Raw genomic sequence first — 15,409 nt, 5'->3', positions numbered from 1 at the left:
AGGGCAAGATCTCCCTGGTCCATCTACTTGGTGAGGACAGAGACCGGTCTCAAGTCCCCAGACCCCATAACTGTCCCATAACGGCAGTGGCTCAATCCTGCATCAGCACAAAACAGCGGGGCGGGTGGGGGGAGGGGGCAGCCGGGCACGGGGTCCCAGGTTCTGTGGGTTTGCAGGCTCAGGCCGTCCGCCACTCCAGCTGGGGTCTAGAGGCCAGCTTCTACGGTCCCTACCAGAAAACACAGCTCATTTATGGGAGCCACACGCAAAGTGAGCTGGCTTCAGGATTGGAAGCCACTTGGGCAAAGTCCTGATCTGGGAACGCCCTTGGGCCTAAAGGAACCCCAGCAAGTACCTTCGTCATCAGTGAAAGGGACTCAGCTGCCCCCGGCCCTGCTGCCCTGCGACTCGGTGGGGACCAGGGAGGCGGCACCTTGAGAAGGCAGAGGGCTCAGCCCAGAGGTGGGGACAGCGGCCGCAGGCACTGACCTCTGATTCCGAAGCATCCACCGACTTCTCTTTGAGGTTTGTGCTCTCGGTCAGCACGGCGCTGTTGTATTTGTTGCAGATGTCCTCGTCTGAGTAGTGCAGCCCACCAGGGCTGGGCCGGGGTGGGGACCTAGGACGGGACACCGCCCATGGGACAGGTGAGGGCTCAGCATGACTCTGGGCCGCAGATACCTTCCCGGGGGCCTCCCGACCTGCCCTCTGGCTGCTGCCCTGTTGGGACGGGCTGGGGTCTGTTCTGGTGGCACCCGTCTGCCACATGTGGTGCCTGAGAGGCGGGGACTCCCAAGTGGCTGGGACTCCCACTCAGCCAGCCTGTGGGCGCTCGGCCCCCCAGAAGGCGCCCCTCCACTCCCTAGACGGGCCTTCTTTCTGTATATCTGGAACAGGACACAGGATGCTCCCAGCTGCCCCCAGACTCACTGCTGCCCTGTTGGGTTCTGGTGGGTACCTGTGTGGCCAGCACCCCCCACCCTGGCTGGTTTGGACCGCTGCGCCCCTACCTGGTCCCGTTCTTCTTCGAGAAGGTGTTCTTGACGTTGAGGTGGCGGCTATTGAGCTCCAAGGCGGCAAACCCTCCGTTGTCCAGGGTCACGGTCTCCTCCATGTTGGAGATACTCTTCCCTAAGCCGGGAAGAATGGGTTTGGGGGCTGTGGAGAAGGGCTCACGGCAGCTCTGCTGAGCTGCGCAGCCAGCCGGCCACAGGTGTGCGCCGGTCCCCACCGGAGGCACCGGGTCCCCGCTGGAGCAGAGCCCAGAGCTGGGCCTGACCCGCCTCTGTGTGCAGGGTGGTTGGAGGCTCTCCGGGAGGGAGGCAGCATATTGGTTAGAGTGCGAGGAGCTGACGCCAAATAGTCAGCGTTCCCATCAGTATTTGACGGAGGAGCCCTCAGAATGCATGAGCTTTTTTTTTTTTTTTAAAGTTGAGAAATTAACGATTTTATACAGTTCAAAATAAAAACCTCATGACCACGTAATAAAACAGTAAGTAGAAAGTAGATTCACAGGGGATGACAGTGCAGGGGGCATGGTGTCTTTCTGGGGTGGTGACAACGTTCTAGAATTGGCTCTGCTGATGACCGCACGTATCTGTCAGTATGCTAGAAGTCGCTTAAAAAATGAGTTTATAAATACGTATGAAAACATATACTAAACTCTATCGGCAGATCCAAATGATTAACCGTGAGGTTGGGCGAAGCCACAGGAGACGCCGAGTGTCCCGTCTTCCCGTCCTCAGGACTGTCTGCCCCTCCCCCAGAGTCCTCCTGGCACACTGTCCCCTTCCTTCAGCTCACAGCCGAAGTGTCATCAGACCAGAGAGAACCTTCCAGACCACCGGAGACAGCAACCACTCCTCCTCCTCCACCTCCTCCTCCTCCTTCACCTCTTCCTCCATCTCCTCCTCCTTCACCTCTTCCTCCTTCTCCTCTACTTCCTCTATCTCCTCCTCCTCTCCATATCCTCCACTTCCTCCATCTCTCCCTCCTCCTTTTCCTCTACTTCCTCTTCTTCCTCCTCCACCTCCTCCTCCACCTCTATTTCCTCCTCTTCCACCTCCTCTAGCTCCTTTCCTCCTTCTGTTCCTCCTCCATCTCCTCCTCCTCCCCTTCCTCCTCCTCCTCCTCTTCCAGAGATCTGTAGCTTCCCCCATGGTGCTCACCACCAGCAGTGCTATTTTTCAGTTTGCACGTTCCTTACTGTCCGCCGCCTGTGTCCCCTGGCTAGGCCACAGCCCTCAGAGGCAGTCACCCCACCTGTTTCTCTCCTGCTGTCCTAGCCTCTTGTCCTAGCCTCCGGGACAGGGGCCTGTTCCGGGATTGTTAAAACCTCATGGCACCCTGTCTGCTTCGAACCAGCACCCTGCCCACCCCCCTCCCCCGAGGGGCTGGAACGCTCCAGTGGCTGCAACAGGAGAAGCCAGCAGAACAGAGACCTGCACACAGTGGGCAGGGCTGCTGGTGGGTCGGGGTCTGGGGGTGACTGACCAGTGGGCGAGCAGCGCTGTCGGAAAGGAAATCCAGAGAGGGCGGTGTGTGAGGGAGGCTGTCGGGGCTGGGATGGTAGAGGTTTAGGGTCTGCGCATCTCCTGGCACAAAGGCACACATTTGAGGAGACACGTTTTTTTTTTTTTTTTTTCCCTAGGCTTCAATTATGCTGTTAAATTAATACTCCAGGGTGAGGCCGAGTATCAGAAGCTGCAGGTCAGATCTGCCTTTTGGGGGCTGTTTTCCAGATGCAGAAGGAGAGTGAAAAGCGGGGAGATTTTCTATGTGCCAGACACAGGGTCCTGTAATACATTAACTCAACAAAATGACATGCCATTCATACACAGTAAATCCCACAGGAATAAAATCTGATTTATGAACACTTGTTAGAAGTGAATTTATACAGAAAAAAATAAATCCTTTCTTGGAGGGATGAATTGTTTAACGTTAGGAAAGCAAATCGTGAGGCGCCTGGCTCAGTTAACCCGTTAGGTACAGTGGCAGATGGAACTGGGAGGCTGAGGCTGGGGGGCTGCTCAGCCCGGCCCCTCATCCCTGAGGGCTCACGGGCAGCTGGTGTGTAGGGAACCCCCCACCCCAGGGGACCGCCTTCCTAGGGAGGAAAAGCGGAGGAGCTGGGGGGAAGGGCTCTCGCTACGGGGTGACACCAGAGGGCTGGTCACATTCTTGGTCCGGCTACAGACCTTTGTACAGAGCGCAGTAACGTTCCAGTTGTGCAAAGAAGGGGTCTCATAGGTTATTAGGAGAATTTTTAAAAAATTGAGGAGAATAAGTGCATAAAGTGTACTAATCTAAGGCATCCATAGTGACTTTTTTGTGTTATATGTATAACCGCCCTGGGCGTAGAGATATAGGGCCCCGAACCCTGAGGGGCTCCCTCGCCTCCCAGGGCCCCGAACCCTGAGAGCCTCCCTCATCGACCTTCTCTGTTTATACTTCTCTGCCAACAGGCAACCACTATTCTGTCTTCTAGAAACTCAGGCTCATTTTGGTGGTTCCAGACCTTCCCGTAAATGGAGTCCAGCTTTGCCCTGTGTTCGTTTGTCCCTTTCTCTGATGGGGGTGCCCCACTCAGCAACAAACAGGTATGGAGAACCTTCTGTACGCCAGGAGCTTCTACTGGGGATGCAGTGGTGGGCGGGTGCCGGAGGGCATGGAGCTGGGACGCGGGGTGTGAGGCGAGGTACTAAGTGCACAACTCTCTGGCCGCGCCCCACACCTTGTCACCATTGCGTCTCCATGAGCCACGCCGACACTCAGAGACGTGCCCAGCTCAGCGTCCCCGTGACACAGGACAGTCTGGGGATTCATCTCTTTAACACTTTAAGTATTACATTCAAAAATACCGTTGCATCTGGGCAATGGCGCTTATGGGGAAAACAGATTCAGGGAGGCCAAAACGGCCCAAGTGACGGACGGGACACCTGGCTCATTGACGGGCAGAGTGGGGCTGGAATCTGGGCCCCCGGGCTCTCGGGCGCCTGTGTGCTATACCCAGCCGCCGCCGGAAGGAAATGTGCTGAGCCTGTCTTATCACCGCGGGCGGATGGGATGCAAGGGGACACTAGCCCCACAGACCCTGGAGACATGGGGAGAAAACGTCGGGGGAGGGGGGCGGGCGGATAGGGCCGACGCCTCACCTGTGCCGCAGCTCTTGTATCTCTTATTCTGTCCGTGCAGGACCAGGGCAAACAGCACCAGCAGCAGGACGATGAGGCTGGACAGCGCCATCACCAGGAGGAACCACCACTCCCCGTAGAACGGGGTCTCCACTTGTGCTGAGGGGCACACCAACACAGTCACACGCCTCCCTTGGAGACTCCTGCCACCCGGGTTGTGGGGCTCCCGTGCGGGGTGGGGGCGGGGAGGGAGGAGGTGATGAGCCCTGAGCCACAGGGAGGGCGGGACCATGGGCAGCTGTGGGGTTTGGCTTCCCAGACACAGGCTCGGTCGCAGCGGGTTATGTGGCCGCTGCTCCTTCCTTTGCGGGACCAGACTCGGGGTACCTGGGGGCACCCATGCTGTCCTTTCCCAGAGCTCGCTCTGCCCTCGACCATCCACACTGTCCTTTGCGCCATTTCCCCTGACCTCCGCTGCCCGCGGGTGTTGTTCGGGGTACAGACAGGAAGGAATGGTGTGCCTGGACGCCCAACTCTCTTCCAGTGCCTAGGCTTCCCTCCCAGAGAGCCCCTGGGTCCCCTGACCCTCTCCCCATGGCCGTCACCCACCCCTGCCCGCCACAGCCTTTTCTCAGGGGCTTCCCTTCCTGACTCACCCCAATCCACTCCCTACACTGTCACCAGAGAGATCTTGCTCAGATGGAAACAAACCATCCCTTGCTAAAAGCCTTCGGTGGCCCCACATTAGCCATGGGGCGCAGTCCTAGCCGGAGGGGCACCGCGGTCTGACTCCTGCTCACTCCCGGTGCTAGACCCCAGGCACAGCAGCCCAGAAACTCTCCCACCGGCCTGTTCTGCCCCAGCAGGGCTCCCCAAGGGCCGGGGCCATATTTTATTTGTTTCGTGCCTCCAGCAAAACTGAGCACAACTGGTCTATCTCACCGTATGTTTTCTGAGGAACCTAACAGAAAAGGTTCATTTAGAAGTTGCTGTGAAGAAGGATACCCTTCTTGCTTGTTTACGAAGAAAAGAAAAATGGGAATTATTTCTTGGTGGGTGGCGGATGGCCCTGGGGTCCTGCTCGGTGCCTCCCCCCCCGCCACCCCCCTGCCCCCGCACCTACAAGGAGCTGGTTCAAAGGCATCAGAGGAAACAGGAAGCCCATTACAGGTGAGGCCCAAGGTCCCACTCCCAGTGGCTGAAATCCACAGCAAATACATCTACCTGGGGTTAAACTTCTCACTGGGCAGGTGAAGACTGTGTACACACTGGGGTGAGAAAAGGGATTTATTTTGGATAATGTAAGGGCACAGGGGGTCCTGGGGACTGGCAGCATTTAGAGTCCAAAATATACCAGTGGTTTTCAGGCTGCACGTTCGGGGCCCCCATGTAATGAGCCAACAAATCCCAGCCGACTGCCCGGTAGAAGAGGCCCAGGTGGGCTTGGAAAGGAAAGGCCTTGGTGCCCATGAGATTCTCACCCGGGACAGACCTGTGGACAGGTCCCGAGGCAGAGCAGGCAGGCAGGTGCCGGGCTGCTGGCTGCTCTGAAGGGTGAAGGAAGTGAGCACGGTCATGCCGGCAGCCACAGCGGGTGAAGGGTGTGGCTGGTTTCAGAGAAACGGCGGGCCACGGGCCCTGTGAACTTCAGGGTGAGAGGGCAGTGTTCTCCTGTGGGAACCGGCTGCTGCCATTGGCTGTGTGTGCGTGTGCGCGTGCATACCCATGTGTGCCTGTGCGTGTGTGCATGCATATGCATGTGTGTGCATGTGTTCACGTGTGTGTGTGCATGTGCGTGTGTGCGTGGAACCAGAGACTCTGTGCATCCAGAACCACTTCACATGGACTTTCCACGGATGAACCAAGAGGGGCATCTTGAATTGCGGAACTGGGGTGACGGGTGACCAGAAGTTTCTCATTCTAGTCTCTCTTTCTGGGGGTGTTCCATTTTTCATGAGGGAAATGAAGGAAATGAGAAAACTTTGCTGTGTTAAAGTCTTATTTGTTAAACAAGCCAGGAGAGTGCTGGGTCCCCTCCTGGCAGACCCCCCACGGGCCCTCAGGGCTTGTGGGGCCCGAGTGCGCCCACGGACACAGTCCTTCCTCCAAGTCCGTGGCAAATGGGAGATGAGAGATGTTTTCTCCACACAAGAGCCATCTGTAGCTTAAGCAAACCCATGTGCAGGGGAAGTGAAACATGTCTGGGTGTCTGGCCTCGCCCCTGCCCTGCCTGTAGGGGCTGCCAGCTCCCTTTCTGAATCACCCTCACCTTGCTTCCTGCAGTCCCTCCAGAGTGGGCTCCCTGCTCAGGTTGCCCGGGGCAGGGTGTGGGTCCACTGCGGCACCCCAGGTGTGTGACCACTGTATTGGGTGGGGCCCCCATGGGGGTTGTTCTCCAAGCAACTCCCCCACCGATAATCCCGGGCTGGAGGCGGCCTCCCCTCCCCTCCCTGCCTGCTGTCTGGGACTCTGTCTCTGCTGCTTCCTTCCCCTGTGGGCTCCCTGCTATGCACTCTTCACCACCCAGACCCCCTCCTCCATGAAGCCCTTCCTGATTCTGATGGTTACTCTTTCCGCATCTGTAACGCCTCCTGCCCCATGGCTAGTGATGGTGGCTAGTCTGTCAGGCTCTGGGAAAGAAACCTCGCCTCTCCCACCCAGAGTGGAGTCGGGCCTCATCTCACAGGGTGGCGACCAGCACGGGGCTCATGGCTGGGCAGCCCCCCATCAGACCCAGCCTGTGTCTGGCGCTAAGACACTCCTGCGGGCTGCTGGGGCCAGTTTTGCATTTCAGGCGTCACCCAAGTCTGCACAGTAAGGAACCCGCAGCTCATGGGAGGGGCTCAGGGCGGCCTTCACCCCAGAGGGCACGGCTTAGCCCAAGTAGACTGCTTGGACACTGGCACTGGTCTCTGATTGGGGGACAGTGAGGCAGAAGTGAAGGGCCACTCAAGCAGAGCATGGAAGGGCAGTCAGAGCACTCCACATGTACCATTCCCCCAGCACCGCATTCTCTGGGCCCTCGACGGCGGGACGGCCTGCACGAAGGGCGGTGTAGTCCTCTGCCTTTTCATGACGGCCCCATGTCTCCATCTCCTCTCTCAGAGGAGAGAGCTTCGCCTGGAGACCCCCCTCCTCGGGCAGGGCTCCCTACCTGACACAGCTGTGGAGGGGTTGCTGGGCTCCCCGTAGCCCGCCTGGTTGACAGCCACCACGCGGAACTCGTATGTCACTCCCTGCCTGAGCCTGTCCAGGCTGACGCTGTAGGATGTGGCACCCCGGGGGATATCCTTCACGAACATGTCCCACAGGCCTTCATCTGAGGACACAGCACGGGAGCAGAGGTTAGTGGTTACCTGCCTTTAACGCGGCGCCTGCCCAGCCACAGGTGACAGGAAGGGCCAGCCCCGTCCCGGACGGAGGGACTCTGCCAAGGCCCTGGGGTGAGCATGGCATGTTCCTGAACATTCTCCTCACCCCGTCACGTTCCCACTGGATCCCTGGTCCCATCTCTGCTCTCTGACCTGATGTCACCTCGAGTAGGATCTCTGGTGCGTACAACAGCACCTCGCACTGAGTGCACTGTGTGAAGACGTGTACGGAGGTTTCTTGGTAAAAAGTGGGCTCGGAGCCCAAAATATTCACTCAAAGTACCGAGCTTTCATGAATTATAATTTCTTTTACAGGCACCGGTATGTGATCCTGTAAAGAGAGCAGGAGGCCTGGAGGGGAAGGGCGCATTCGGGTATGCACGCACACGTGTGGACAGCTTTACGGGGAGCTGACGGTTATCTGGCACCCACCTTCTCACACACCTTGCAATGCCAGATGCACTCGAGTGGATTAGCCCAACAGTACACAGGAAGAAAATTGCTGGTGTATAAGTCTGTATTTGCATAGGATTTAGAATTTGCACCGATTAAGCTCTTATAGTCACAGGTTAATGAAGGCATGGATGTGAATGAGACTTTAAAGCACAAATCTCTGTACAGGCAGAAAAATAGCACCATAATCATTTATTCCTCAACAGACACATTTACACTCATTCCTCACTGAGGTGCCCATTACCGCTAATCAGGTCAAAATGGCAGGCCACGGCTTAAAGTCCTCCCCCACCCAATGTATTGAGGTTTGCCCAAGGAGTGGCCGTTGGCCAAGGTTTTTGTTCTGAGTTTGCACGAGAATGACCAGGGAATGATGGGCACAGAGAGTGCCCTGCTCTGTACTCCTGTTCTGCCCCCGTGGCCCTTTCTTTCCCCTCTACCGCCTCCCATTCATTCACGCATTCATTCCACAGACACTCATGTGCTCACTCTTTGCTTGGGCTGTTCCACCCATGGTGAATCAGGTGAGATTCCTGTTCCGATGAACAGTTACTGGTCTCAGGGCAGTGTGTGTGGGGAAATCACAGGGTCATTTCACCCTTTCAGACTCCTCCTGACCTCACTCCCGTACTCCAGTAAGGGTGGCTGCCTCCACCAACTGGCGCTCAGAGCACTCTTTCACCTGTTGGCACCATGGGGCCTCCAGGTCTTCAAGAGTTCAATAAATACCTGTTGATGTGATCCATCTCTCCATCCATCTATCCTTCCTTCTGTCTTTCCATCCATCGACCCATGTACCTTTCCTTTGTTCCTTCCTTCCTTCCATCCACCCACCACCAATCCTCCACCTATCCATCCATCCATCCTTCTGTCCATCCATTTACTTTCCTTCCTTCCACCATCAGTTCTTCCATCTATCCATCCTTCTTTCCTTCCATCCATTCACTTACCCTTCCTTCCTTCCTTCCTTCCTTCCTTCCTTCCTTCCTTCCTTCCTTCCTTCCTTCCTTCTTTCCATCAATCCATCCATCCATCCTTCCTTCCTTCCATCCGCCATCAATTCTTTTATCCATCCATCCATCCATCCATCCACCCATTTTCCTTCCTTCCTTCCCTTTCACCATCAATCCTTCTTTCCATCCATCCTTCCACTCATCTATCCATTCATCTTTATATCTCTATAGCCCTTTGCAGGGCCCAGCACAAGCAGGTTTTCCATAAATAACCACCACCATTTTATTTAGCACTTACTTTGAGCAAGTCGCTATTCAAAAGGCTTTAAATATTGACTGAATAGTGCAGTGTTTTTCTTTCTCTTTTTTGAGAAAGAGAGAGAGAGAGAATGGTGGAGATGGGCAGAGGAAGAGAGAGAAAGAGAATCCCAAGCAGGTATGGAGCCTGACTCAGGGCTTGATCCCGTGACCCTGGGATCATGACCTGAGCCATAACTGACTGAGCCACACGGGCGCCCCTGCAGTGTTTTTCTTCTAAAAGGGGAAGACAATTTTATGCTGTAAAATAGACTGAAGCAAAAAAAATATATAAATTCTTTTAAACTGGCTGTTGCTTGAACCACTGCAGTGTGGGGACTGAGTGTGAAAGCTATTCTCTGACTGCTCTGAGTGGGTCTGAACTCTTCTGGAATGGCTTCTCTCAGTGTCTTTTGCATTAATATTTCTGTAATGCTTTCCTGCTCCTGAAGAAAAAAAAATTATTTCCCCTTCCTCCACCGTCACCTAAAGGCCACATTTTATTTTAAGTGCTCTGTCACAGCCCTAGGAATTGTGTGCATTTTTCATAAAAACATTTTAAAATATTGATATAAAATCTCAATGCAGAGCAATTTATTTAGCTATCCGTTTACACTGAAAAATGCTGGGGGAGGGACAGTCAGACCAAGAGAATTTCCTTCTGAATTACGAGAAGAAAATGTTCACTTTTTAATTTTGCTTAATTCCTCCTTGCCAAAAACTAGTATACTTGGCATTTTAGACTTTGCTTGTAATTCACGGGGCTCTTTATCTGTACTGATCTTTCCGTCGTGATCATGAGCGGGTAAGAAAACTTGGCAGCTGTTAACGCGTCCACTCTGTTTCTCCGCCGTGGATTGTTTTTTCTCATTTGTATTATGCCGTTAAATATCTCAATAAATCAATGATGGAGAAAAGTATCTCTGGCAATTAGGGGGAAAATAACATTACGGAACTATTAGCCATAATGAGGTTTGTGCAACTGATTTTCCATGCATGGGGATAATCCTCGGCATCCGGATTTCCATCTCAATCGACACTTGAGAGCAGTGTGGGCCTTTGCTCATTCTGCGGGAGGTTCTGGGGCTCTGATTCAGCCAGCCCTCAGACTCCAGGTGAGGCTGGCCCCTGCTGGGATGCTCAGCAGACCCCAGCCTAGCTTCCCATCCCCACTTGGGGGCTCCTATGTCGAGATGTCTTCCAAAGCTGCACCCCTGAATGGCGATGCCTGGTGCTACGATCCCTGCTGGTGCCGCGGTGTTGAACTTCCTGGGGGTGTGATCCCGATGTTGAGGGCGTCCTTGGTGGGGGAGTGAGCCCAATCACACTTGTGTGTGGGGCCTGCCCCCATTCCTGGGTGCCTGGGGGGGCACCTCCTTGGACTCTTGCTACTCAAACACCAGCAAGCCCCCCCCCCAGGTAAGTTGGGGGAGACACCGCTAAGAGAGAAACTTTGCAATTATCCCTAAACAGCCCCCAGTGCCCACACACCCCAGGTCCCAGCAGCCTTGGGGGAGGTGATGAGAAGCCATACGGTCTGGCTCCTCCGCGGGCGTGTGTTTCTGGAAAGAATATGAACTCTCTGTCTTAGCCGCCTGCACGGCATTTCTGTGCGCCAAACACGGGGACATGGCTGATAGGAAAGGTCCTTGTGGAAAGAACCCTTTTCTGGTCTGAATGAGTTTTGCTGCCTCATGGCAGGCCTGCCTTTATTTCCCAGAACGGGGCAGTCCCGACCTTTACCCTGCCTGGCAGCGGGAGACACATCTGCTCCCAGACGATGTCCTAATAAACGTGGAAACATGAACACCTCTCTTCTGAATTGAGATGGAGCCCGGCTCAATTTATCCCCCGATCGCCCAGAATGGAGCTGCATGCCACAGGTATTCGGGCAGACGCCAGGCCAACACAAAAGTTTGATTTTATGGACAATTAAACAGGGTCTCCATGCTGAATGAGACTGTCACTCACGGGCCCGAGGTTTCTGTTCCACTAACTCACGCAGCCGACAACGTGACCGTCAGGCTGCAGCTCAGAGCAAACGGACGCCTGTCACCTGTTTATTTCTTAAATGCTGCCATTTCTCTTTGTATCCATGGTCAGTCTCGGTCTGAAACTTGACTGAAGCAGGTGGGGCTCAAACATGAGGCTAAACACCTCTGAAGGGAGGAAAACAAATTCCCTTGTATCTGATCCTGGCAGAAGGCAGGAGACAAACTGGGATCAAGGTCTAGAAGCAAAGGAAGCCTGTGACAGGCTGAGCCCAGGGCGGGGGAGGGGGGGCACCCGGGAGGACGGGCGGTCAGTGGACATGGGTGAGTGCCCGGCCAGGGCGCTGTCGGACCTGTGCCCATAACCCGCCCCACCTTCCCCCTAAATTTGCTGACTTGGGAATTTCCATGGATTTTAAAACCTTTGGAAAAAAAACTGACTTTGTTCTTCGTTCAACTGAAAATTCCATGGCCAGCGGCTGACAGGGAGCAAAATGAGTGGGGAAGGGGTGGGGGACTCCCTGGAGGACTCAACGTGGATGGGGCAGGTCCCAATAGGGGGTGGGGACGAGGAGGGACCAGCTCTCATCTCTGGGTTAAAGACACTGCTTGTGAAAAAGGCAGTACAATGTCTGCTGCACTGGGTAAATCCTAAATATGTATTTCACGGCTGCTTCGGAGAGGAAAATATATTTATAGTTCCTTTACTGCCATTCCAGTCTATTGTGTAAATATGTAAATTAGGTTTCGTGATCCACACAGTAAAAGGCCTTGGGATAATTTGTGTAAATAAATCATCTGCACGTGCCCACTGCATAGATTCCACCGCCTTCCAGGGAACTTTGCAACACAGATCCAGAGGAAAGATGCACACAGCCAGAGACAGCTGTCTTTGGCCTGTCCTTGCTTCGGTGCTCCCTGACCGCCCTTCCCCGGGGTTAGAGGGACTCTGGGTCCTAGCCCAACAGTAAGGTCATGGCTGCGTCTGGTTCCGTCTCCACGTTAGGGTGGAGATTGCAGGGGTGACAGTGGGGGTGCAAAAGGGGGAGGAGCTGCCCGAGCCTGCTGGCCACCTCGAGGCACCAGCCACCCAGCTGACCAGCCGCCTGCCTATGCGGGGGTGAGACAGAGATTTGGCTGGACGGGAAGATGGTGGGCCGGGCAGACAGGCAGGGGCCCCAGGGGCCACCTAGTGCCAAATGGCTCAGGCTTCCCAGGCACCCAGAGGTGAGGGATCCATGTGCTGGGTGGCTCCCGCCCTCCCCCCGCCCCACCCCCCTGCCAAATCAAAAATAAGTCCTCCTCACAAAAACCCAGGCCAGTCCACCAAATCCCCACCCCTTCTGACACCCATGCCCCTGCCTGGAGAAGGCCTTGCCAGAGAGCTTCGGTGGAGAAAATAAGATAGAGCGTTTAATGTGCTGTGTAATGAGGCCTGTAATAGATGGCAGCTGAGATCCAAAGCCCTGAGGCACCAGCAAGGTGTTTAAATATTGACAATCCATAAAAGCATTTCATTTGCTTCTGCGTTGCTGCTGGCCTCAGTCACGGGTGGGAGGAGGCCTTTCCGTGGGAAGATGGCAAAGCCAGGCACCACACCGATGGGGCAGACGGTCTGAAAGGGGGAATTGGTCTCAGGACACGAGTGGAGGCAAAATCTTTCCCACTTGATGAACGAGACAGCGTCGCGCAGGTTGGCTTCCTGTGGCATCTTGGTCCCTGGGTTTGGCTTCCACGAGGCGGCACTGACCCCAAGGGTTCGGGGTCCCATTCATCTCAGGAGGTGCCCGCTCGGCTGAGGCCCTCTGGGCATGGGGCTCAGTGTGAGGCCTGGGCCGGCACCCCAATCAGCTCTTCTTCACACACCCCCTCACGGACTCCCTCAAGCCACACTCCTGGCCAAGCTGATGGCATGAGCATCTGATCACCCGCCATAAAGTAAATGGCTCCCCAGGCAAGTCTAAGGATCAGTACCTTCTCTTTCCTCAGAAAGTGTCGGAACATGCTCACCACTGTCAGGGTTCTGAGCCCACACACCTGAACCCTGTTGTGGTACATTCCCCATGGCTGATGTCTGACGTGAACATGCTTGTCTCGAAGACGTGTGTTGCACCTGACGAACAGGACGCCATCAACGGACACATGTATATATTTTAAAACCTTGAGCTGAACTCCTCATGTTGAGAACTGCAGAGCCACACACAGGTATGGGAAATACTATAGAGAGGTGCCATGCGTCCTGCGTCTGGTGTCCTTAGGTTGACACCCTGAGGAATGACAGCATGCCATTGCGACCGGGAGCTGATGTGGACATGGTCCAGACACAGGAGTATTGCTGAAACCCCAGTGACCCCACCGCAGCCTCTCACATCCATACATCCACTGGGGTTTTTAACACTCTACTGGGGAGCAAGCATCCAGGAAGAAGGACATGACTTGGCAAGGGTCTTCCACATGTGTCGTCTAGGACAAGCCTTATCATTTCCTGGTGCCACGGACCCCTTTGGCAATTTGCCAACTCTGAAGAACCCCTTCTCCAAATGGCTTCAGATGCCAAAAATAAAACTAAAAAGGAAGCCAGCTAGGCTGCTGATGACTATAATTTCCCAGAGGGAACTGGATTTCACAGCAACCTGTGTCCTAGGGAAGCCGACTGTGTGGGTCACTTGTGGTTTTCAATGTACCTGTTGGGCTCCATTGTTCTTTGGAAGATGGGGTGCAGAGGCCTGCGTTTCTCAAGGGCTGTGCTGGAGCACAGGGTCCAGGGAGCTTCTGGATGGTGAGGTCCCCCACCTTGTGAAACACCTGCCCTGGCCGGGATGGGGAGCAGTGTGCAGTTTCTCTCGCTGACTATCCCACAGGTTGAGAAGTTACTTGTGTGGTTTCAGCCCAACTATTGTGGGTTGAATTGTGACCCCTCAAAAGTTGTGTGGTCAAGGCCCGATCCCCAACGTCTCAGAATGTGACCTTATTTGGAAACAGGGTCTTTGCAGATGTAATTAGTCAAGACGAGTTCTTGGGGGTGGGCCCTAACCAGGTATGACTGGCTGGTGTCCTCATACAAAGGGAATTTGGGCACAGGAATTTGCCTGAGGGCACACAAGGAGAAGGTGGAGATGGGGAGACCCTGCTACGACCCCAAGAAGGCCCTGGGTTGATGGAAAACCACCCGAAGCCGGGAGAGAGGATGGAACAGGGGCCCCTCACAGCCGCGCAGGCCCTGACCTAGCCACCCTTGCCCCCAGCCTCCCGCCTGCGGGACGGTACGTGCCCATGGGGTAAGCTGCCGGGTGCGGGGTACGTGGTCACAGCAGCCAGAGTAAACGACACACCTATGTTTATAAGGGAAGAAAATGCTGAAGGTCAGTTAGCGGTCAGTGATATCCATGGAGCTCCGAATTCCTCAGGAGCCCTTGGTGACCTGAGAGCTCACAAAGGAACCTTTGCAGTGGATGCTCTCCCTAGATTTGGGGAGAAAGTGTCGACTTCCTTCTTCAGGGTTTGTGCAGCATCCTCAGCCCTCGGCTGGGCCTAGACTGCACTGGGCCTGTATTAGAGGCTCCCGCCCATCTCTCAAAGTGCTCCAGCATCCAATGTCCTCAGCAGAGAGCTTGCTGTCTGCTCTCAGGGCTGCCTGCTTTCAGAGGGACGGGGTGGGGGAACCCAGTGGCCGTAGGAGGACCATCGCTGATCTGCGACCCTGTTTCCAGAACAGGCCGAATGCCTTGCTCAGCATAAGCTCCAGGACCCCTTGGGCTGGCACGCTGAACAGGTGACTTCGTGAGTCAAAGAACTTTTCATATTGCCTTTCATGGGGCCTGTTTTGGTCTCCTGCACCAGATTTCTACCTAGAAGTTCTAGGAGGTGCTTACAATGAGTAATCTCTGAAAGGCACTTTGCTGTGGGGCAGGGCATCTGATGCAGTGACCGAGGTGACTTTGCTGACCTTCCCTCTTGGTCTGAAAGCTTCTTTAAATATCCGACTAAAATGACACCCCACGTGTGCAGAGGGCTCTGGCGGAGGGCCTTCTGCATGCAGCCCTGGGGCACCCTGTGTGTCCATGCTCAGGTGTTCCCAATTAAACGTGCAACCATGTGAAGGTCACAGTGGACGTGCTCAGCGTCCTCTGCATTTGGTGCTGCCCCCCCACCCCCCAGCTCTGAGGAGTAGTGGCCAACACCACACAGCAGGCACTGTTTCCAATACCATC

At 55.0% G+C, this 15,409-nt stretch overlaps 1 protein-coding gene across 2 annotated transcripts in view; it reads right to left on the bottom strand.

Moving 5' to 3' along the window:
* The window catches only part of SDK1 (sidekick cell adhesion molecule 1), a 500,361-nt gene that overhangs the window by 15,513 nt on the left and 469,439 nt on the right, over positions 1–15,409 (bottom strand). For both annotated transcript variants that reach the window (XM_039226081.1, XM_039226082.1), the window contains 4 exons: positions 7,288–7,452; positions 4,155–4,292; positions 1,011–1,131; positions 490–619 (listed from right to left, as the gene is read on the bottom strand). In XM_039226081.1, the coding sequence (XP_039082012.1) occupies positions 490–619; positions 1,011–1,131; positions 4,155–4,292; positions 7,288–7,452 (554 nt within the window). The remainder of the gene's footprint in view (positions 1–489; positions 620–1,010; positions 1,132–4,154; positions 4,293–7,287; positions 7,453–15,409) is intronic.

The sequence above is a fragment of the Hyaena hyaena genome, unplaced genomic scaffold (assembly GCF_003009895.1).
Source record: "Hyaena hyaena isolate Hyena2069 unplaced genomic scaffold, ASM300989v1 scaffold_20, whole genome shotgun sequence".
In the NCBI taxonomy this organism is placed as follows: domain Eukaryota; kingdom Metazoa; phylum Chordata; class Mammalia; order Carnivora; family Hyaenidae; genus Hyaena; species Hyaena hyaena.
The sequence above is the reverse complement of the archived record's forward strand: the minus strand, read 5'-3'. Positions and strand labels throughout refer to the sequence as shown.